Source organism: Heliconius melpomene, chromosome 1, assembly GCF_056956725.1.
Source record: "Heliconius melpomene rosina isolate 202511_hmr_F chromosome 1, ASM5695672v1, whole genome shotgun sequence".
NCBI classification, from domain to species: Eukaryota; Metazoa; Arthropoda; class Insecta; order Lepidoptera; family Nymphalidae; genus Heliconius; species Heliconius melpomene.
This window is the reverse complement of record NC_140389.1, coordinates 16,316,405-16,340,752: the sequence shown is the minus strand read 5'-3', so window position 1 is coordinate 16,340,752 and position 24,348 is coordinate 16,316,405. Positions and strand designations below refer to the sequence as shown.

At 31.2% G+C, this 24,348-nt stretch overlaps 1 protein-coding gene across 3 annotated transcripts in view; it reads right to left on the bottom strand.

Annotated features, from left to right (window-relative positions):
- Positions 1-23,591, bottom strand: part of NFAT (nuclear factor of activated T cells 3) — a 69,629-nt gene extending 46,038 nt beyond the window's left edge. The window contains exon 1 of one of the 3 annotated variants that reach the window (XM_085192338.1): positions 23,079-23,591. In XM_085192338.1, coding sequence (XP_085048464.1) covers positions 23,079-23,157 — 79 coding nt within the window. In that variant the 5' untranslated portion in view covers positions 23,158-23,591. Of the gene's footprint in view, positions 1-657; positions 978-23,078 lie in introns of those variants that run through there. The other 2 variants (XM_085192354.1, XM_085192344.1) reach the window with 2 other exon arrangements.
- Positions 23,592-24,348: the final 757 nt, after the last annotated feature.

Genomic DNA, 24,348 nt, shown 5'->3' with positions numbered 1-24,348 from the left:
GCTCTTTTTAAAGTCAATAGTATATTTTACTATTACATTAGCTGGCAGCTATCCTGCATTACATTCAATAGACATTAATTCCATACATGCTTATTCTCTAAATATTCTTGAACAGTGTAATAAGCTTTACTTGTTAGAATTTTTTTTACAGATATTTTAAATTTTGGTAGTGGCAAATTAAGAATACACTGCGGAATTTTATTATATACACGTATACTCAGACCCATAAAGGATTTATTAACTTTTTGGAGACGAAAACTTGGTGTAATAAGCTTATCAAGCTTACAGAATATAAATACACTATTAATTAAGTATATGTAGTATTCTTATATCAACGTCCGTCACTTCACCGCGGTGGTCAAGGATCAAGGGTCGATTCTCCCTTACTGTTTAACGCTTATAAGCATTTTAATTTTCCTTTTTACAGGATCGTGAGAAACAGTTTTTATATGTGTTCTATCGATTAAAAGTATATTTAAAAAAATATATAGTGTCAGCTCTTATTTGTGTATTAATTTTGCCAACATGTAAATAAATGTATACTGTGTTTTAGGTATTAGTGACCCTATTTTACTGGCATTGTTATAATATAAAATTGGTACATAAAAAAAGTATTTTTCTTACATAAAACCAGTGTGTAGAAAAAAAACTACTTACGTTTTAAAGACACGTTCAGAATCAATAAGGATGTTGCAAAACTTAGATTCACTTTGTTACATTATCTATTGAATGTCAATTGAAATCCACTTTAAGTCTGGGACCGTCAAATAACACAACACTAATTTATAAATCGTTTTGTTAATGCAAGTTACTTTTTGTATATAACTAAAAAAAATAGTTAAATCAAAATTAATCTTGAAAACCAACCAATATCATACAAAACCTTGACAAAATATTTGTTTTACATACATACACTTAACTTCCACTTATATTGTTATTTCTTTTACAAAACACAGGTATGCATCGACCGGCTTTCAAACGCGAACTGAATAAAAGGGGGATAAAGTAAACATTACGTAAATTTAATTGCGAATAATTCCTTGTAAGCCGCGGTGACGTCCGCTTAGGGCGTGACCACATCTGTATAGACCGTAGACCACTTATTCATTTATGTGACCATTAGTGAGAAATACATCATACATTTTACACGATGATGGCGGTGAATTACTTATTCTGTGTGGTATCGACGCCTAATCGGTGACAGAATTAAGGCTAATTACTAAAATGGTGTATTTAATTACAAGTTCACACTGTATTTTGAATTTAGAAGGATAGGTGAGAGTCTACAGTCAAGACACTCTGTTCTCAGTGTTCCGCCTTAATTCGAGACGTTGCTAGTGGCAAAATTCAACGCTACACTTGGTCTATTATTTATGGTAAAGACGAGGCAAATGAGCGTGCGGATCAACTGATGGTAGATGATCACCACCACCCACTACTTCGTGTAACACCAGAAGATCTACAGGCATTGCCGACTTAAAGTGGAGTTAGATGTGCTTTTTGAAGGACATGGGGTTCGAAAAGCCTCACGATTATTTGTCGACCCGTTTCTGACATGAAAAAATGTTAAAATTATAAATACAGAAAAATATTTTTTAGGCCCGGTTAGATAAACGCCACCTAATTCACAACATCTTTTGAATGGGTTCACGAGGCTCTAATAATACCCTGCGCGACGCGACATGCGTAAAGACATAAAGGTATTATTATAGTTAATTTCTGAGCATTATTAACAATACAACGAACATATTAACTAAAACTTGTCAAAGAAAAAAAAATAACATTAACTTAGTGAATAATCACTTGTTTTTCTATTAAAAAGTCCGAATAATATATTCAATCTACTTTTACAAATTAATATATGTTAAAATACGAATGGCTACTTATATGAAAAAGCAAAGGTAGGTTAGAAAAAAAAATTAAAAAAAAAAACATTATTAATGGCACAGAGTAGCACAGTGTGGCGGCAGTCTAAGAGACACATAGGTTTCCTAGAAGCGGCCGGTCGGCACGGCTTTCCTGGTCGTTCGTCTCAATTACAACAAAGCGAGGCGATTATTCAGACACTCCACTGTAGCTATTGGCTTATCGACTTAATGAAAACACTTGTAGATACTTTGTATAATTATAAAATTATATTTATTGTATTGGTAAATTAAGATGATGATATAAGACCGTCGTGGCGTAGCGATGGTTGTGGGTTCCATTCCCACTCGAGGAATTGGATTATTTTAATATTTTCTCACTATTCACACAAAGAGCGGAGATGAGATCTACCACTCACAACGCAATGTCTCGAAAATAAGGCAAAAAGTGAGGAATGGAGTGTTTTAACACTAAATTCCCTCCACCTGAAGGGAGATTGGATGATTAGACCTAGCCCACTGAGATGGGCACGGCCCTTAATATTTATATAAATATTATATACATTTTATGTTATAATATATATTATTATTTTGTGTATACAATATTCACGTAATAAAAGACATTCAAAAGAAATCTCCATAGCAATTAATCTCGTATCACGGCAACGTGTTTTTTCACGCGTTGTATAATTCTTTTATTTTGTTTAGTAGGTATATAGATATATGGGTATATGTATAAACTAAACAAAATAAAAGATACTAATAAAATTTTCACCTTTTTAAGAAAATTGTGCGGACGGACGAGTATGAAATTTGACACAGTTATAGTTTATGTATTTACTAAAAAAAAAATGTTTTTTTTATAAAAGATACATTGAATTAATGAAATAAGTGTAACTTGTGTTGATGGACTTCATCTATGAAACAGATGTTTATGTAATTTTTATTTCTTATTATTAGGAAAAATTTTTTGTTAGTTTTTGTAGTATTTTCTTCAGCATAATGGGCACGAGAACGAGCCGGTCGCCTATTCCTACACCCGTGACTATATAACAGCACCTTAATAGTTTCGACCGAGCGAAGCCACAAGCTAAAAGCTAGTTTAATATAAACGTTCAATTTCTAACCGCAATAATTATAACAAACCATTCAAACTGCGGAGATACTCATCGAATAAATAAATACCATTCATTCAATATAATGGGAGCAGATAAAAGTTATATATTTTTTTCTAATTATCTAACGTAGATACCTATTTGTTAGACGCGATGGATTTACTAAGTAGAAAAAACAAGTTGTGAAAACAATTAAGAAACCTTGCGTGTTTGAGAATTTAAATCTCATATTGGGATGTTTTGTTTATTTAGGTTCTCTATTTCTTATTGGGGTGGTTTGAATACGGCGTTAAAGTCCGCTATATTGGTTGCAGCTAGTACACAAGAGCGCAAGAACAAAAGCGCGCGCGCGTGCAAACGTGACAGGTTGTGGATTCGATTCTTATTTGAGGAAATGAATTATTCAATCTTTTCATTTCATTTCATCTCGCAACACACAATTGCCTCGAAAATTCGGCGAAAGAATGGGATACAGCAGTAAGCTGGAACGATGGAACTAAAAAGAACAACGAAAAATTACAAAATATGACAAACACAGACAATGCAGTACTAATTACGTACATCATTCGACAGTACAAAGTCCATTTCGAAGGACCTACAAACCGAACCGGTATCGTAAAGTAAATTAACAAAAGTAATTAACAAAATAATATTATCAAGAAATGTACAGATTTGATACAAGGCAAACTTGTACGTTGAGGCACAAGCTGGTATGTTAAGGGTCACAGGTCGTGGGTTCGGTCCCCTCTGAGGACAGTATTAGAAAGATACCCTTTTATTGGAGTGTAAAAAATATATGTATATGTTATCGGCAATCTGTATATAATATGTTTACCTAATATATTATATATAAAGTACCAAAACAGTGTAGGTAGTATATGAAATACTGTTTATTTTATATTTTACGCAACCGGTTATGTACAGTTTCTGACCGTTAATCGAGGGTTCTGGGTTTCGAAATGTTTTAAAAAACTGAGTGGAACAGTATCTTAACACTAGGATCTTATCTCATGCGTACCCTGTCTTTTTTTTAATTCGTCTATCTTTTATGTTATGTGTTATCAGTACATTAAACATTGTTTTTTTTCTAATTGAAGATCCAAAAATTAGATAGCTGTTTTGTTTCTCGTGTAGTTATTACGTACTATATTTTTTATTACCTCTGCGCTGAAATGGATAAAAATACGATTATTACATATAGTGTTAGTATTAGTAGTACATGCTCTTAAATTAATCTTAATAATTAAAAAAAAATACCAAATCTTGAGTAAAAATGTGCCGTCTTTACCTGCAATAGAAAAAAAAATTATAAATATATATTACGACATGTTTTTAGAACTGATGATAATATAAAAAAAATAGTCATCGACGGTAACTTTGTTTGCATGGATAAAAAAGGTCGTTTTTCTCTTTCTCTTAGAAAATCCTCTGTTAGGTCCGTATTTATAAACCGCTCTCAAATCTGTGATCGGTCTTGAGATGCTGTTTTCATTTATAGGTATATTAAATTTCATAATATTTAAATTAAATTTTCATAATCGTAAAAACGAAAGTGTCTTAACACTAGGTTCCTAGGTTCCCTCTGCTTTCCCTGCTATATGCGGGATACAGCGTGAAGGTAAAAAAATAAGGCTTATATAGACACGTGTATCAAGGCTCGAGAAATGAATGTGACACAGATGTGCAACGACCTTAGCATAGTAAACAACGCACCTGGGTACCTAGCTACTTATTGAGGAAAATCGAAAACATAAAAACTTTTTATGTTATAGTTTTAATGTCTAACATTGTAACAGAAATCGTTGAGTTAACTTTCAACGACTAAAGTAATTATTTATTTTTAATTATACTAAACCTTGGTTTACTGTTAGTTACTTTTTTCTAATCTAATTAAATAATTATAATTTACACATCTGATTTTCTTAACAAAAAATATAGTAACTGATAGGTAGCGGAATGTTATGTAATAACGCTTATTCTAATAAAAGTTTACATTATACCTAATATATATTTATTGGGAACAAATTAATAAGAAACATAATTGGCTTTTTCATTATCACATTATTTATACAAACGCTGTCTGCCAAAACGTAAACAATGATAAAGTTGAGTTTAAGATAAGTTATAATAATTTAATTACATACGTCTTTGACACATTACTCATTTTTAAAAATCAATCGCTTTTTAATAACTAGAAAATGGCAACTCTAATTTTGACGTATGAGGATGTCCCATTTTTCATAAAGGATACATTGCAAAATTCTTCAACTTTATAAGTGACAACTGCGCTACCAAAAAACCTTTTCATTAAAGATAAATAACCACAACGACGTGCATAAATGATGTTTCATAAATATTAATGACGTGACGTGACGTGCCATTAAAGAAGTACTGTTGTAAAATAACTTAAAGATGTCGTATAACAACCAGTTAGACGAGTACTTCCATAATAAAATTATAATCAGTTTGATGTGTCCGTTAGGTATGCGGCCCTTCTGCTAGGAAACTGCATCTGTGGCTGGACATAAACATGGATGACTTCTGTACTACAACAAGCGTTTTGTCCTTCTCTTTTTTCTAAAGTATTGCATATAAAAGAGAAGCTACGGCAAAATTTATTATTTCAATAAAACAAATCTGTAAATTCCATGATTATACAGGTGGAATTGTTAGTACCACTTTAAATGAAACCACAGTTTTAACTACTCTATAAAAGCTATATAAAGCTATATAATTCAGAAAAAAATCCCAAAAATGAAAAAGTTATTTAAAAAAAAATATATATATATCGTTAAATAAAACTCCAATTGTAAAGTACCTATAACATAAGCACGCACACACTTACCTGTCAAACCACAACGTCGCATACGTATGTGTGCGTCACTCGAAATACAGGTATGGATAAAAATCGTGAAATGAAAAAAAAATCCTGCGTCAAAACTGTTGAGGTATCTGGATTAATTTTTTTAGTTCTGGGTTTGAAATATTTTACCCTATATGCAGTTTCAGTAAAAGGAGCGCTGCCTCTTCCACCCTGTATATTGAAGGCAGAATCAATTTGTGAGCCCTAGACGATAATTAAACTATTTATCATACTGTTAAAACTTGAGTGGTTTCTTATTATTAAAATAAGTACGAGTATATAGTACTAAAATATATTTCACATTTTACTTCTTACAAAATAAAAATATAATGAATAACTATTTTATTTTATCATATGATAATATATTTTGCGTAATACATTACAAGTTTACGCAACCAAATTGACACAGGTTCGTAGAGACGCATGGCAAGGCCTCTGATAAGATAGCCGAGCTAAAGATCGGAAATATGATTAAATGTGCGAAAATATATAGCTTTATAATTTATTTTAATAGATAAATTATAGAACAAATATATCTTTTTTTTGCCGCAGTGTGACGATGTCTCTTCAGTCGCTACTGGAATAAATAACTAAATTGAAATAATTTGTGATTTTTACTATTAAGTGTGTGGAGTATTAACTGTAATAGATTGAGATCCGACCGTTGAATCCTGCATATACGAGTTTTCTTAATTAAACCTATATTAATGAATAATACATGATTAGTAGAACAGATTACACCTGGGTTGCCTGGAAGAATCCTGCCGCAATCACCTTTAATTACATTTTTTCGTAACTCGTTTTTGGAGAAAATTACACCCATACGTTTTTTATATGAATCGCACATCATTTGAAAGATAATCGCATAAGGAATTGGAAAATTAAGGGTTGCCAGCTCTCAGTCTGCCGCAAGTCTAGGGTTGCCTGGTTTAAACATGTCACTAAATGTTAATAATTTGCACTCATGTGTTTTTTTAATGAATTATATATCAAATTAAAGCTTATTTTTTTCTGAACACTATAAAACAGGGTTGCCTGGAAAATTCCTGCCGCAAACAGGGGTTGCCAGCGTTTGAAATATTTTATTCCGGTTCCGTTTGACTATGAGAATAGACGATGAAATGCGCGGTCTGCCTTACGTTTTAAAGTAAAATATTATATAATAGAAGGTCAATCTTAAACTCAATGTTTATTCTAATTGTTCACCTGTTAAATGATGATTTTAATCATATTAAGTACACGCAGAAAACTATTTAAAGATCATAGGGCAGAAGAAATCATACATATTTTTCAAGTAAAATAATGAATCTATAATATTGAGTCTTTGCAAAATCTATTTTCTAAATACGAATATTTATTTATTAATTTAAATTACCATTTTGAAACAATTAAATTATCTAATTAAATAAATGTTTACAAATATCGATCTTCTATAAACTATTAATATACATACATATACATCATGTTCCCTTAATATAATGAAGGGTGACCATTATTGCGGATATTTTTTTTATTAATTATATTGAAAAATACATTTCAATGAACTCTCTCTCTCTCTCTCTTCGTCCTCTACTTGTTTAATTTGACAACGCTTGCCGCAATTTTTTTTCTCACGCAATTTTTAATAATTTGCATAGGAAAGAAATATATATAATAGAATTATAATAAACAAAACTAAGTTAGCAAAATTAATTTCGAAGAAAATCCGACAGTAATGCCGACTAATAAACGCTATTTACGGTTTATGACCAAGAGTCGGCAAATATCAATTAGTTGGCTATTTTTTACTATAGATAAACATTTTGCGACGCGATACAAAGCAAACCAAATGCAATAAAATTATTTTCGAAGATGTATTGTTCTAAATGCAATAAAAGTGCAGATGGCCAAATGAGTTGTTTTTGAGCATATTACTTAGTTACTTACCTTTCGTTTTGGAGTAAAGACGTTTTTACTTGACAAAAATGAAGACGTGAAAATCTGATCGAATTTAACAAGGAATCTTTCTAAAAGTGTAAAATTACGTTATTGTTTCGCCAAAAAATGAATTTTAAATACAGTGACATTTTTTTAAATAGTGACACAATGCACGGTTATCATTTACAGTGTTACAAAAAGTTCATTGTTTTAAAACAAAAATATAAAGAAGTATTTTTTAATTATTTTCTAATGCAAAACGTAAGTATACTTTAATGTTGAATATTATATAGTTTAATGAAATGTAGACAATTGTGGCCGTGGGAATTGCCTCAGTTTTGATTACACTAAGTTAGGGATGTGAGTGAGTGATTACGCTTTATTATAATTATAAGAACAATTCTTTCAGACCTAAATGCCTTAAAAACTATCAGCATAAACGGACAAGTTCTTGCTAGCTACATTTTTTTATCTATATTTTTTAATAGTTTTTATTAGTTGAATAGTTTTCATTTACTTTGCAAAAACGTAAATATTCATACCAAAAAGATGGGCGCCATAGTTCTTTCTACGGATACGGACGGCGTTGTCAAATCAAACAAGCAGAGGGTGAAGAGAGAGATTGTTTATTGAAATGTAATTTTCCATATTTTCTTAATTAATAAAAAATATCCGCAATAATTGTCACTCTCATTATATTAAGGAAACATGTTGTAATTAATACCTTATTGAAGATCGATATTTGTAAACATTTACTTAATTAGATAATTTAGTTGTTTTAAAAGGGTTGTTTAAATTAATAAATAAATGTTAGTATTTAGAAAATAGATTTTGCAAAGACTCAATATTATAGATTCATTATTTTACTTGAAAAATAAGTATGATTTCTTCTGCCCTATGATCTTTAAATAGTTTTCTGCGTGTACTTAATATGATTAAAATCATCATTTAACAGGTGAACAATTAGAATAAACATTGATTTTAAGATTGACCTTCTATTATATAATATTTTACTTTAAAACGTAAGGCAGACCGCGCATTTCATCGTCTATTCTCATAGTCAAACGGAACCGGGATAAAATATTTTAAACGCTGGCAACCCCTGTTTGCGGCAGGAATTTTCCAGGCAACCCTGTTTTATAGTGTTCAGAAAAAAATAAGCTTTAATTTGATATATAATTCATTAAAAAAACACATGAGTGCAAATTATTAACATTTAGTGACATGTTTAAACCAGGCAACCCTAGACTTGCGGCAGACTGAGAGCTGGCAACCCTTAATTTTCCAATTCCTTATGCGATTATCTTTCAAATGATGTGCGATTCATATAAAAAACGTATGGGTGCAATTTTCTCCAAAAACGAGTTACGAAAAAATGTAATTAAAGGTGATTGCGGCAGGATTCTTCCAGGCAACCCAGGTGTAATCTGTTCTACTAATCATGTATTATTCATTAATATAGGTTTAATTAAGAAAACTCGTATATGCAGGATTCAACGGCCGGATCTCAGGGTATAAGTAGTCTCTTTCTAGCCTTTTACATGCACTCAATGCATAAAGTTTAAAAATATTTAAATTCATTTCAAATTATATGTATTAATAGCTATTTATATGAAACGGATATATATACAAACTCACTTTAGAGGCCCGCATACACCTAGCAGGGTAGGTAGAGGGAGGGTTCCCCAGTATTAAAGCATTCCGTACCTCACATCCGTCTAATTTTGAAACATTGCATAAAAAAGTTAAATACTTATTATATACAGACTAATTAATAGAGGTGGTAGAATTTTCATTACAGTATTGAATACGTCAGAGTGAGAAGCCCCTACATGCCATTATCTATATATATAAAAGGACTTGTCCTCACTGACTGAGGTAAGACGCACTCACAGCCGTAACCGCTGTGCGTAGAAACGTGAAATTTGGACAAAAGTTTACTTTCGTAATCTGGACATCCACTAAGAAGGTATTTTGAAAAATTTTAAACCTAAAGGGGTGAAATAGGGGTTTAAAGTTTGTATGGAAAAAAATTTAAATCGGCACCGATTTTTATAAAATTTGAAATTTAGATTTATAAAAGTATTTAATTGAACACGTATTTCATCGTTTTCTAGAATTCTCCCACTAAGGGTGCAAATAAGGGGTTGAAAGTTTGTATGGACAAATTCTTAAATCGCCACTGATTTTTATGAAATTAGAAATTTAGACTCTTAAAAATATTTAATTGAACATGTGTTTCATGGTTTTCTAGAATTCACCCCCTAAGGGCGCAAATAAGGGGTTGAAAATTTGTATGAAAAAATCTTTGAATCGCCACCGATTTTTATAAAATTAGAAATTTAGACTCTTAAAAATATTTCTTTGAACATGTGTTTCGTGGTTTTCTAGAATTCACCCCCTAATGGCGCAAATAAGGGATTGAAAGTTTTTATGGAAAAATTTTTAAATCGCCACCGATTTTTGTAAAATTAGAAATTTAGACTCTCAAAAATATTTCTTTGAACACATGTTGCATGGTTTATTAGAATTCACCCCTAAGTGAGCTAGCGAAGCTGCGCGCGTCCGCTAGTTTATTAAATAGCCCCAAATACCACACTTAATTTGAAGCATTCTTGTTTAGAATCCTTGACAGTACCACATTTTTAGTCCTGAAGTGGCTATTTTTTTTATTTATTAAGGTACTAATTTTTTTTCTACTACTATTTTGTCGCAACGGAAGGCAACGATTATTTTATTATTATTTGTCCTTTTTTCATATGTTTTGTGTGAAATAGCACTAGAAACACTGTATTAATAAAAAGGTATTGAATATCCATTGGATGGAATGTTAATATTTTAAAAAAATTGTATTCCTTAAGCAAAGCGTTTCTTGCGTTAAGTTTTACCTCGTACCCAGTTTCTAAGGGAACTATAAATAGAAAAGTCTTATCTTTATCTTATTCTGGGGTATCTGTTTCTATTCCGCAAATAAGGAAGTTGTGTAAGACTTAATAAATAGCTATATTGTTCTATTTCTAATTCAACAATATATATTTTAATATATTAAGATTTTTTAAAATTGCATTTTACCCCAAATGAATACAGAGATCGACACCCATATACCTCTTAATTAATTAACTTAATTTATAACTTGGCTCTCATTTCACTTGGGATTATTTATATTTAAATGTTCTTGCATATATTTGGAGCAAATGTTGTTATTACAAGTATTTTTTTTATTGCACAATGTCTGGAAAAGTGGGCCGTAAGTGAGGAACGGAATGTCTTAACTGTCGTAAAGAAAGACATAGTTAGGTAGGTACACGTTTCAAATTCTGAAATTACGTTGTCGAATAATAAGCTTCACTGACCCAGGTGTAGGTGATGTGACGCTTTATCATTATCAAGAAATGCGAAATACATAATATCTTATGATAACGCATTCTGTAACTGATAATAAAGATGGCGTGATATCTTTACTTTTGTTTGCGCCTGTTTAATTTTTGTTTGTTTTGATGCTAATATTCTACAACTCATACGATAACATATATATAATTAAAATAAGAGTAGTCACTCAAATTATATGAAGAAGAGCACGTGCCTCTCTTATCGGGATGAAGCTTACATAACTGACATATTGTGATGAAGTAAGTAACGATTTGAGTTGTGGTATATACTTATACCTAACTAACCATACAATTCACAGAAAATACTAGGAATTATTATCACTATTATTATTAGCACTATTAATGATACCGAAAAAGGTCATGTAAATACCATAAGAGCTTTCCGGAGAGCTTGTGACAAGTTGAAAAAGGTATGCAGAGTGTTTAGCACTCCGTTCTCTCTGGCTGCCCTGCTAGAATAAAGACTGATGCTAAATAAAATATTCTTTCTCTTCTCTATCTCTTCGCATGATGATTTCTCTTTAACAAACTTACCGAGGATTTTAGTTCACCTACATTTACTACAATAGAAAATGTAAATTTTAAGAACCTCCAGTTACATATAAATTTCTAAGCAGCTTTTAGAAATTACTAGTTATATTCATACATCAGTAATATTTTTATTAAGTCTTTGCCAGCTCTTTAAAGAAAAGAAAAAAAGAACTAATCAACCAATAGCGGACCGAAAAAAGCTTTTACCTTTTAAACTATTATTTACCGTATTCTAATTGCTGTAGATGGGTAAACTATTAAAAGTTAAAAGATTTGAATTCAAATAAAATAGCAATGTCAAAATATTTTTGTAAATTTTAAACTTATATAATTTTGCCTTGAAATAAAAACATATCTCAAACGTCATCAACTATATAAATGTTGAGTATTCTTCTACAAAAAGCAACCGGTTTGACACCAGGATGTAACTGACCCGTCCAAAATGAAATAGTCATTATTCAATTCGCAAACTGCGTGGTTGGTGTCTACCGAAAAATAAATGTATTTTTTTTTCTTCCATATTTTTTTAGCACATTAATTAATAATAATTACTATTTTATTAATACTTTTCAAGGTAATTATCTATTATGGTTCTAATTATAAATATTAGATATGTCCGTAGTATTAGTATTTATCTCAAGCTTACAAGTCAGAAGTCTAGTACGATAACAGTTCAAGGAGACCACTCAGTGCGCATTACACACGAGCTATACGTTTTTTTTTAAATATGTAAATAAAAATATTCAACGTATTCTAGTCTATTTTGAAGAAACTCGCAAAAAAGCCCGAGAGTCATTTCGATAATGTACATTTTTGAGCAACATGTGGAAGTAGACTAAATTTAACATTTATTAAGTAGGTACCTACAGTTTGACTTTAGCTGAGCTTTTGTATTGAGTGATTGTAAAAGAAGAGACAGAAATCTTTTTTAAAAACTGATTACTATAAAAAAATACAACATAAAAAAACGGTAATGTTTTAAAAATATATATATATATAAATCAATAGCTACTTAAAAACCTTTTCTTAAAAAATATTACTTTTCCAATTAAAAAAATAATAAGCTGTGTTGCTACCATAAAAAAAGATACCTAAATGTCATATAACTATAACAGAACTTAAATAAGGCAATTATAAATAAATGCTTTTATATAGGTACTTTTGTTTTACAACATAACATTTAATCAAAATTTGATTTAAATATTTTAGTTTGATTTCCTATCTTTACACAAGTAATACGTTTTTATTTACTTAGTAGGTAATTATTTACAAAATACAATAAAGAAAATAATATATACCTTATCATTCATGTTGATCTTTCGAAGCAATATGTATTAGATGCCAAATACATATAATTAAATCAAAAAAGTGTTAAATAAAAAAATTATTACCAAATTTAAATTAGTTCCATTGTTGCAGCAAAGTAAATAAATTGTTTTTTTAGTAGTTTTAATTATTAAGTGTTCACGCCAATATATTAAAAAAAGTAATAGGGCCCGGCCGGTTAGGCGCCACGATGTATCCTTCTTTATACCCATCTATATCTCGTTATATTAGAACTTTAATGATCTACTATTGAAGTACTTTTCACAAAATCTCTTTAGAGTGGATTCGAATCCACAACAACAGCCTCAGGCCGCCGCTATAACTATATGAGACGAAACCCACCAATAAGGAAATATTAAAAACAAACAATATCAATTAAAGTAACTCGAGAAGTCATCGAACTTATATTCATATTTATAATAAACGTTAGGTTTTACAAGTGGTTGTTTACTTGTAACGCAGCAGCAGCGGTGATAAAAGTTGATAGCGGTATTACGTCGCAATATCCTGGCCCTCGACCTCGGTCAGCTTATTGCTCCTCGAGAAAGAAATTGTGGAAGCTTTTGTAGATGTGTCTCATAGAGATTTACAGATTTATTCATTTATCTTCTTTTTATATGCTTCACGTTGTAGCCTGCATATAGCAGGGTAAGCAGAGGGAATCTGGGAACCTAGTCTTAAAACACCCTGTCCCTATTCATATATTTTCGTTCCCTATTTTCCCCCATGAATCGAATCGAACCAAAACATCACACATGGTACTTTCTAAAGGACAGTCAATTTTTGGTTACATAGAAAACATTAACATGATGGAATCTAGCCTACTAGCAACTCAAACGCGCACACAAAAACATTATATTCGATTCTTCGATTCGATTCTGTATACAGCCACTTAATACGTTTCTGACGTCAATTCAACTATAATTACTAAAAAAGTTAAAAGGTTTTAAAGTTAAAAACCAGGCAAGTGCGAGTCGGATTTTCCCACCGAGGGTTCTGTACTGTAAAAATAACAAACTTAAGTACGTACTTTCGTTCTTTTTGAGTACCATGCTTTATTTTTTTTTATCTGATTTTGTTTGTTTTTAGACTTTTTATACACGTACTTTTGTGTATTTTCGTAAGGCTAGCAGTAAAAAAAACAGCAGAAAAAGCCAGTTTAAAAGTAAAAAAAAAACAACTCTCAAACTATATTTATAGATAATAAAACCATATTGAAAAAGATAGATAGAATAACCTATTTTCAGATTTCATTCAAAGTAGCGTACAGCGTATTGCATAACATCGACAATATACAGTGATGTAACACTTTATAGGATACGGCAAACGAATATACAAGCTGAATAAATAAATGTATTATACTGGGTATTGTTTTTTTATGTGGATCCAATAACACATTTTTGCTGAAAAATGTCGTAACCTAGAGCACGCACTTTTCGAGTGAGAATCTCGCCAAGGTCGCCATATTCATATTGATTTATGTATTGTTCTGCTTCAACTGTTTTTTCTTGTTAGGTTTTTTTTTAATAAAATCATAATAATATTTGAAATGCTGATGAGTACAGAAATAAGATTTTTGAGGCTACACAAAAACTATGTATAGATATACTTTACGTAATAATTTCAAATAATAAGAAAAAAACAGATTATAAATAATTGACATGACAATAAAAAATTATACATATAAAATATTCTAACGAAAATTATTAATTAAATAAATAAATAAATAAAATTAAAGCTTTTTGTCTCAATAAACAGGTTATTAAGTTTTTATTAATCGACAAGTATCAAAATTGCAAATAACTCGACGAACACTAACACTAAATATGATAGTTCTTCAAGGTCAAGGCTGACCGCAACTTGCGCTCAGTACGAAGTTGTGAAACATATATCTATCTCCTTCGCACCCAACAAATTCACACAAACGCAAGCGAGACGGAACACACACGGTGGGTGTTTACAAACTCCCTAAGAGATCAATCACAAGACTTCAGTGCCGTCCGCTGAAAATAAATTCTCGCTGAAAATAAATCATTAACGAAATTAGAGCAATGCATCATGTCTGACAGCGGATAGTAATTGTTTAATTACTTTAACTTAAACATAATGTCGACAGTTATACGGAATTAGTGTAGGGGAAATTAGTCGAGAACAATTTAAACGGGTACACTTGGAACAAATTAGGTAAATAACTTTTCTATTTTTTAAATTGTATATCGAAATTAATTATTATAAACGAAAACTATAACAGATATAATTATAGCAAAAAAAAAATATACTACATTTAAAATTTTTAACAAGGAGCACTAATGAAAACGGGGGTGTATCTAGTGATACAGCAATTCTGTATCTCTTTTGTATGATAAACTGCGTGCAGGCAGCAGTGGCGTAGCTAGGGTATTTGCTGCCCGGTGCGGCTTAGGAGATTTGATGCCCTTTAAAATGGTCTAAGGTCTAAAAAAAACAAAGTGATCGCCGACTTTGATGAGTTCTAAAAAAAAAACGTGATCGTCGACTTTGATGCCCCTTTCCTTTTGATGCCCGGTGCGGCTTAGGGGACTTGATGCCCTTTAAAATGGTCTAAAGTCTAAAAAAACAAAGAAAAACAAAGTAATCGTCGCCTTTGATGCCCCTTTTCCTTTTGATGCCCGGTGCGACCGCACCGCTCGCACCCCCCTAGCTACGCCACTGGCAGGCAGCAAAAAAATAATGTATCACCAAATACCTGTCTTTATGGTCAATCTCACATTTATATTTAACATATAACGTACGAGTATACTAACGCCCAATATTAATAATGTATCTCCTATCTCCAGTTAACGTCTATCTCGTTCTGTCGGACATATCTATCCAATCACTAACCTGCATGCCTACCTCCATCTCTGTCTATTTCAATCTATGGTAGCAATTTTTGGATTAGGATTGGTTATTAACATTGGGCGTAAGTTACAAATGTGAGTTAAAAAGATTGTATTTTAACTTTAATATATTTTTAGTTTGGATATTTACTGTGTTATTTATTGGTTTTATACAAATGAAGGGCGGCTTAAGCTTCAAAATAAACTTCATTAGATACTTATTACAATAAATATCTTATTTTTATAAATTCTTGGTTTCGGGATCGCGAAAATATTAAAAGTATCCCGCATTTAGAAAAGTAGGCAGCGTGAACCTAATGTTGAGACTCTCCTACCCCGCGCACCGCCCAATTTTCGAGACATTACGTATAACATGGCGGAAGTCGACGGCGATGGGCACATCCAGACGTTATACTACTTTTATAAAATAGAATACCTGTCACATAAATCTTATTCAAATTCTATTTAATCCACCAAAAAATTCTTAAAAAGAAACCAGTATGAGGTAGTAAATGCGGCAAATTATTTCCAATTAACATTTGGAGCCGCCATGAAGTACGCACGTTATCGGTATATTCTTAACGCTATCATAACATCTGAGTATTCCAAGAGTTAGGTCACGTTCTACACTTCACGTTGTGGACGAACACTATAAATAGAACTCGCTACATTCCAATATATTGGAGAGAAAAGAAAATAATATAATAATAGTTTTCTCTTTACTTTACTTTTTTAATTTAAAGTGATAAATAAATAGATAACGCAATTGGGGGATGTGGATTCAAATTTAAAAATATTTTGTTTGTAAGATTAATATATTGTAGATATAGAGTAAGAACTTTAATGTGTATTATACTCTCTGTCGCGTGTCATAATGTAAAGACCACCAAGGCCAATGATCATCAATGACCATCTTCAATGTCACGCATGGACAGATTCTTACAGATAATTATAGAATAGACAATTTTTACAGTGTTTTATATGCACGATATTTTTTTATATATTTTTATAATATCTGAAACTTCGTCATTCTATAAAATAGAACGAAGGAACTACAACTTTATTAAATGTGGTTTAAAAATATACTTATGATATAATATTTTTTTTATTTATTATATTTAAATTTTATGATATTATTTAAGCAGTGATAAAATATGGCATTTACTAATAAAGCGTAGAACATTATATAATATAAATATAAATAATTCATATTATTTATTTATGAATTATAATTATATTCAATACTTAATTTTTTTTAAGAAAAACTAATAAAAATCTGCATGAATTTAAATAATGTTAGAGGTTCACACGATATGTTCTTCTTCTAACATTATTATAACCACAAACAATTTATTACATTGTCACATAAAAATGCTTATAAAATAACTGATTTTAAAATAACTAATAAAAAAATAAAAAATAGTCGACAGAGATTTATGTCACAAATTTATTTTAACCTCACACTGTATCCCGTACATAGCAGAGCACCACAACCACAGGGTACCTAATGTAAGACACTCCGACCCATAGGCACCGCCGAATTTTCGAGACATCGCGTGTTGAATGGCAACAATTTAGACGGTGCTTTATCTTATTCTCAGCGCAAAGGAATTAGAATATTTTCCATTAAGGGAATATTAAAAATAATACAATATAAATAAATAAATAATGGTAGTTAAAGACGTCGTTATTTACTTTGTACTGTTTGTACATATCTACAAGTATATTGTAAGGGCCACAAACAAAGAACTGATTTGGATTTTAGCCTTCATAGATGCGATTCGTATGTGTAAATTACAAGTGATAAAAACGTATCGTATACGATAATAAAACATAAAAATTCATTTGACTAAGTAAATTTTCAACGATATTACAAATTATTATACCAAATATAAATTTAGCCGTGGACTTGGTTTTTTCACTTGCATTTTTTTAAATTTCACGCTGTATCCCGCATATAGTTGGGTTGGGTGAGGGAACCTAATGTTAAACCTCTCCGTTGCCTGGGTCTCGCCCAATTTTTTGGCCATTGCGCGTTGTGGGTTTTGTTACCAACACGGTTTGTTTGACTATCACTAGACGCTTTGCTGCTGCGCCATCAACGCTGAAACTTAAAGGTTTAATCATCGCGCACTTTTTGTAACCTAACGCAGCGACTAACTTTTTACCATTTGTCCTCTGAAATGTGGGAAATTTATTAATATAAAAAACTGGTGCTATACCAGTAAGAAATCAAACATTTCATTGCACTTTTTTAATAGAACAGATTGTAAAATATACATAAATGTACACTAGATACTAATTCTACCAAAATTTTAAATAATATTTAAAAATATAATAAATTTGTTACAAAAGAAAATACTCATACCTACGTCGCATCTATAACAAACTCAACTACGTTCATTAATAATTAAATAACAAAACGACAAAAATATTTACACTACTTTCACAATTACGATACAAAACACAGATAATAAAAAAAATATACACAGATAATAAAACCTCAACTTAACATATAATAAAAATAATCTATAAATATACATTAAATATAATATCGAATGCAATTGATAAGTGCATATGTATCGAGTTGTGGCCGTCGGTCAACGACTTTGAATGGTGGCGCCCAAATCGATTATCTTATCTGTGGCTTCCCTACATTCAATTAGATAGGCGACTAACGTAAACTCTATTGATTTTGTAAAAAGCATTTGAATGAACATCGATAAGCAAACATTGTATAAGGTGAAAGCTATAATAACTGATAAGCTTTTTCATTCACATACTTTTTTATTTCACTTTTTTTTTCGACTTGGCTATACTGCTGTTGACCTGGGGTCTGGTTTTTACAGCGTCATCAGGCGGGGAGGGCAGACTGAAGAAATCGTACGAGCTTTGATGAACGCTCGTGGAGTTTCATTTCACAGTGTGAGGACTTCATTTAGTTATTGATGGGAATACTAGGTTCTAAGGCTCCCTTCGCCTCCATGGTTAAGTTACGCTTTTAAAATTACTTTCAATGTACTTTCAAATACACTACATGAACATGTCCAAGTCAATTTATTTAATTTGATCTTATGATTAAAGCTATTGTGAGTTCAGGCATATTTTTCACTTTTTTGTTTTTAAGGCACATTAGGGTAGTTGTAGTAGAAAGGCAATACGATGTATATTGGTGACTATCATTAAATCTACACTCGGGGACGACCCAGTGACACATCACTCACAGTCACCCTGCCTGTCCAATGAGTGATATCGATAACTAAATGGCGCAAGGTACGCTCAAATTCATAAACTAAAATTGTATGAAACAATGATTCAGCTGAATTTTGTTTAAGTCTAATATATTTTTTTCTTTACATTATAGAGATAAATATTAACCACAACGTGATAATGACATCGAGTACGATTTTAATTTATATTTATAAAATATATTTATAATAAAAAAAAAAATTAAATCGGCTACATTCTGTATCCCACAGCAAGTTATGCAAAGGGAACTTAGTGTCAAGACACTCCTTTAATTGTGTAGTGGTCCTAATCAAATATCAATTGTTACTTGTTTACTAAGTATCCGAGCTTTCGAATTATAATAATAGTACAAAAAGTACAGTACAAACATTATTAAGAAGTACTGAAACGTGAACAAATAATTTATTAAATTAACATAAGACAATTTTTAACATGCCATCACTAAATCGATAACGATAATCGAATAATGGCGACAGGTAAATATCTGGTGCTAACCAGCCTTTGTCATATGATTCTCGCGTGGACGTGGTCGTATCTTGGAGTAAACAGAGCGGCCGCCTGTCTGACCCCTGATAGCGCGCGCCTGATAACCGCTTATCACCGCGATAACCGACCAATTGAATACTCACTCAACTATAACAAAACACTACATGTGCCGTTGCCACGTTATTTGGTGAGGTTATAAGCGTTTAGTGAACAAATTATGTTGGCACCATATTAATAATTGTATCGTAAGTAAATAAAAACTGAAGTATTGACTTAATCGTTCTATAATTAGGTTAGCGGCTATCGCATCGTATGTACGGTGGGTGCGAGTTTTGTTTGTTTTGGATGTTGAAAGAAAGTTGTTTAAAAAAAGCTGTAACTTACTTTAATATTATTTTATTAATATTGATTAATTGAAATCCATTTTTGAATTGAAACTACAGTCATTTAAGTATTTGTGGTATTGAAACTGACAATTTCACGGACAAAAATATATTGACAATAACGAAATAAAAATCTCGGTGCTGAATTCCGACTCAATTATTAATGCCTCGAGAATTCGGCGGATAGTAGGAAACAGAAGTTTCTAAATTAGAACGGAGTGTCTTAACACTGGTTTCCCAGGTTCCCTATGCATGCCCTGCTATGCGCAGGATACAGCGTGAAAGAAAAAAAAACTAATTAAACGTTTTATTTTAGTTTAGTTTCCATTTGATAGTTACGCCGGGAGGCAGTCAATGTCGCTACCGCACTACACGCCGCGAGCCGGATCTGTGGCTCCTTTGATCCAAGACCAATAATATTGACCGACATATAAACTGTATAAATAAATAAGCCTTTGGATATTTTCATATACAAAACGATATCACTTACTTTATAAATACTCTGTTTGTTGCTCTTGCCGTTGGGGGACTGGGCATAGTTCTAACATATTTAGTTATTTCATTTTGTTGACTAAACGTCAAATGTTAAACCATTTTAACAAGATCTCGACTACGTATTGAGTTAAGGCGATGGTAGTGGGTTTGATCCTAAATCAGGGATTGAAATATTTTCATTTCTTCGCTCTGGCAAAACAAACCGCAACTCAACACAGTGGACTACGGGCCCCTCTGGCTATGCTGCTGTATGGTAAAATATATATATATATATCTCATAGGAGTCATAGCAACAGTTATTTTTTTATAGAATGAAGACTCATTGTTCAAGTACAAGACTAGCGTAAACTCATAAAACTGCCAAGAGTTAAGTGCCTCATTATCATACATTCGATGCGTTAGAATTTAATACCTCATTTAAATCTATTATCCTATTATATATTAGTATTGTATATTAAAAATATGATTCTACGTCTTTTACAAAGATAACTTTTTATATGCCAGTTAAACAGAATATTGGTGTTCCGCGCTATTTTTTCGGTTCTACGGAATCCAATCTTCCTAAATATTTTTTTAACTGACCCAAAAATAAAAACAGTAATTTATAAATTTTCACCAAGATGTGGCGAGATAAGCATTTTTTTATGTCTATCAAAAAATATAAACAAGCCTACTTAATCTTTAAAGTGGAAATCACTTTGAAAAATTAACACACAATATATATAGAAGAAGCAACCTTCGCAGAAGCTTTATCTATTCGACGCGCGACGCTTAGATCTCAAAGAGAATCCCTGTTTCCAAGGCAACTGTGTAGTCTCCCAGTGGAAAATGTACATTTTATATTTAGTATAAAGGACATCTGACTTGTTAACTCTTAAAACATTTTATTTTTTAAGTTGAGTTAAGTAAATATATTTTTGGAATATATACCTACTTACAGTATATATATACATATGATAATACGTATAAAAATTGTTGTTTTTTTTAATCTTCACGCTCTATCCCGCATATAGCAGGGTAGAGTGGACCTGGGAAGCTAGTGTTGCAATTAAGACAGTTCCGTTCCCCATTTACCACCGAATCCCGAATTTGCTTTTGCCTTGGTACTCAATCGAATGGGAATCGAACCCACAACCGTCACGTTTACAGTATATGTAAACTTATACTGTAAATGTATGTATACATATCATATTTTTGAAAGAGGAGATCATGAATAAGTTAAGTTTTTTTTGTTATGAAAATATGAAGTCAAGGATTTTTTTGCCTCGAACAATTCGCTGGAAAGTTGGGGACGGAGTGTCCTAACTCTAGATTCCCTTAACCTAACCTTTTGTATGCGGAATACACCGTGAAACTGTATTTAAAACATTTTTTTAAATGTGTCGCGATTTTTTTTGTTTTGTTAAGTTATGTACGTATTTTATATTATATCTCAATTGCTATGTAATTTTAACTGTTATCGTTCAACAGAAATAAAAAGTTAAAAATAGTTTATCAACTGCAAGTCATCTTAGAGTGCGCATTTTGTTAACAGAGAGCAATAATTATCGGTACAATAAAAAAATTGATAATAATTTACAAAATAAAGAATGACGTTGTATTTAGTTTTTCATATATTTTAGACAAAATAAAAGTAATGTTAAAAATATATTTATAAATTTTCAAAAAAAAAATGTTATGATTCCTTTCTAAGAAGATCTAATATGAACGTCACGATAAGAAGTTAGAAACTTATCATTATCGTACGATCGTACTATCAAAGTGTATAATAATCACGTAACAATTAAGTTGTACGTATGTTACATGTTAAATGTATGAAGGTTCGCCTAAACATTTTTTCAATGAAAATTTAAGCCTAAAATATTATCAATTTATAATCTTACCAGTAGGTTGACAAAAGAAACAGAAAATTGAAAAGAAAGTTGAAAAAAAAGATTACTAGATTTACCTTTCTATACCAAAAAATGCAAAATATGCATATGATATGCATGCATACGTTTAAAAAATGGCCCTTATTTTCATTCATATTCTTTCGATAACATAACCTGTATTCACTGTTAGTTCTCTGGCTTAAAAACCATGAAGAATAAAATAAGTAATGAATGTATTTTTATATAATTAAAAGCCCTGTCTTGTATATTTAATATATAGATAACAGCTGCTATTTACTTATAATTTACTCAAATGTGTATACGAAAATAGACCTTAATATAATTAGCTTACAATATATCTAATATCTTAATGGCATTTTATAATTAGAATATTATTTTAATCTTTTGATTACTTATATTATACGTAGAAGCCATAACAATGTTTTATAATATCGTATCTCATTATACATATACATATATTATGTATATTTAATAATATACCTAATTATAAAATTGTAAAAGTCACATGTAAAACAGTTTCACGAGCTAATTAAATATTCTTTGCGCATTACAACTTGTTTATTCTATTACTGGTGTCATAATAAAATAAATAAAGATACAATATCTACTTTTACCGTCTAGATAGTAGCGTTTGTACAATAAATACCAACTACTTACGATTAGAAATATTTTTTTGTGATGTGTAATAGGATTAGTTGTGTGTACATACCTCTCGCCACATTGCTCTGGCTGATCGGGGCTCCGTTGACTTTGATCCGTCTCCCATCGGCAGTACATTTCAATAGCATAGTTCCGACGCTCACGTGGTCCCCATTCAACTTTGGATTTCAGCAACAGTTGTTTGATGTTTTGTAATCATAAACACGCTCCACTACATAATATTTGGCGCGTACCGATTACTGATTGGTTGTTCCTAGTGACGTCAAAGTCAATTTGAAACCACTCAGATCGACACAAAAACTTGTTATCTTGCAGTCTTTCAGTATTTAATCTTTATAAAACTTTCGATCAGTTCACTTAACTATTGGACACTCGTTATCTGGTTTTTTGTTGGCTGTTTCATCCGAAATGTGCGACAGTATCCGAAAATGTACGTTTTCGTGTACGAACCACTTGTGGAATAGCAGTTTAAGTTTCACGGTGCATCGCGAGCAGTCCAAGCGTCTTAATCAGTCCGTCAACAGACTGAAACTGAGGTGGATTGCGGCCGTGCAATGTTTTGACAACTCAAGTCAATCGAGTATTCGAGAAAATTAAACATAGTGAAGTTAGTTTTACTGTGCAGTTAGTAAATTATTTTTAATCAGCTTTTATAAAGGTATTCATATTTTATTAGGTCTTCCTACATTATAATAAATAGATCGTAATTATATTGGTGTTTTATTATTTATTTTGTGTATATTGATAGTGTGATGTTGCCATCATACTCAAAATATAATATAAGTGTATTTAGTTAAGGAAAAAAACCTTAAATAATATTTGAAAATAACTTGCGATAATTTTAACGTTTACAATATATCAAACCGTAGATATCTTCAATATATGAATGGTAAACGACCTAAATAATCTATAACTATAAATATAATAAACTTGTAACTGATTGCTGTTTGTAAATAGAAGATATCTATGGGAAATTCGGGAATTGAGAATATTTGTCATTGTATGTCAATATAATAGAACCCAAAACCCCACAAGAGAAAATTAAACATTTAAAATGTTTATTTCTTCCATCTGGTGTCGGAGACCGTGCAGGGTTGAGTTCCGCCACTCAATCCGCAATGCATCCAGAACATGATGGCTAATGGGGAATGGAATGTCTTAACACTGGGTTCCCTATCTACCCTGCTGTGTAGTATACAAAGTGTACAAAGTATGTGTATGTAGTATACAAAGTGAAGCTGATTTTTATTTAATGTTAGGTTTATTTGAAACTGTTTATAAAGAAAAAAGTTTCATAGAAATGAGAAAATAGAGTATTT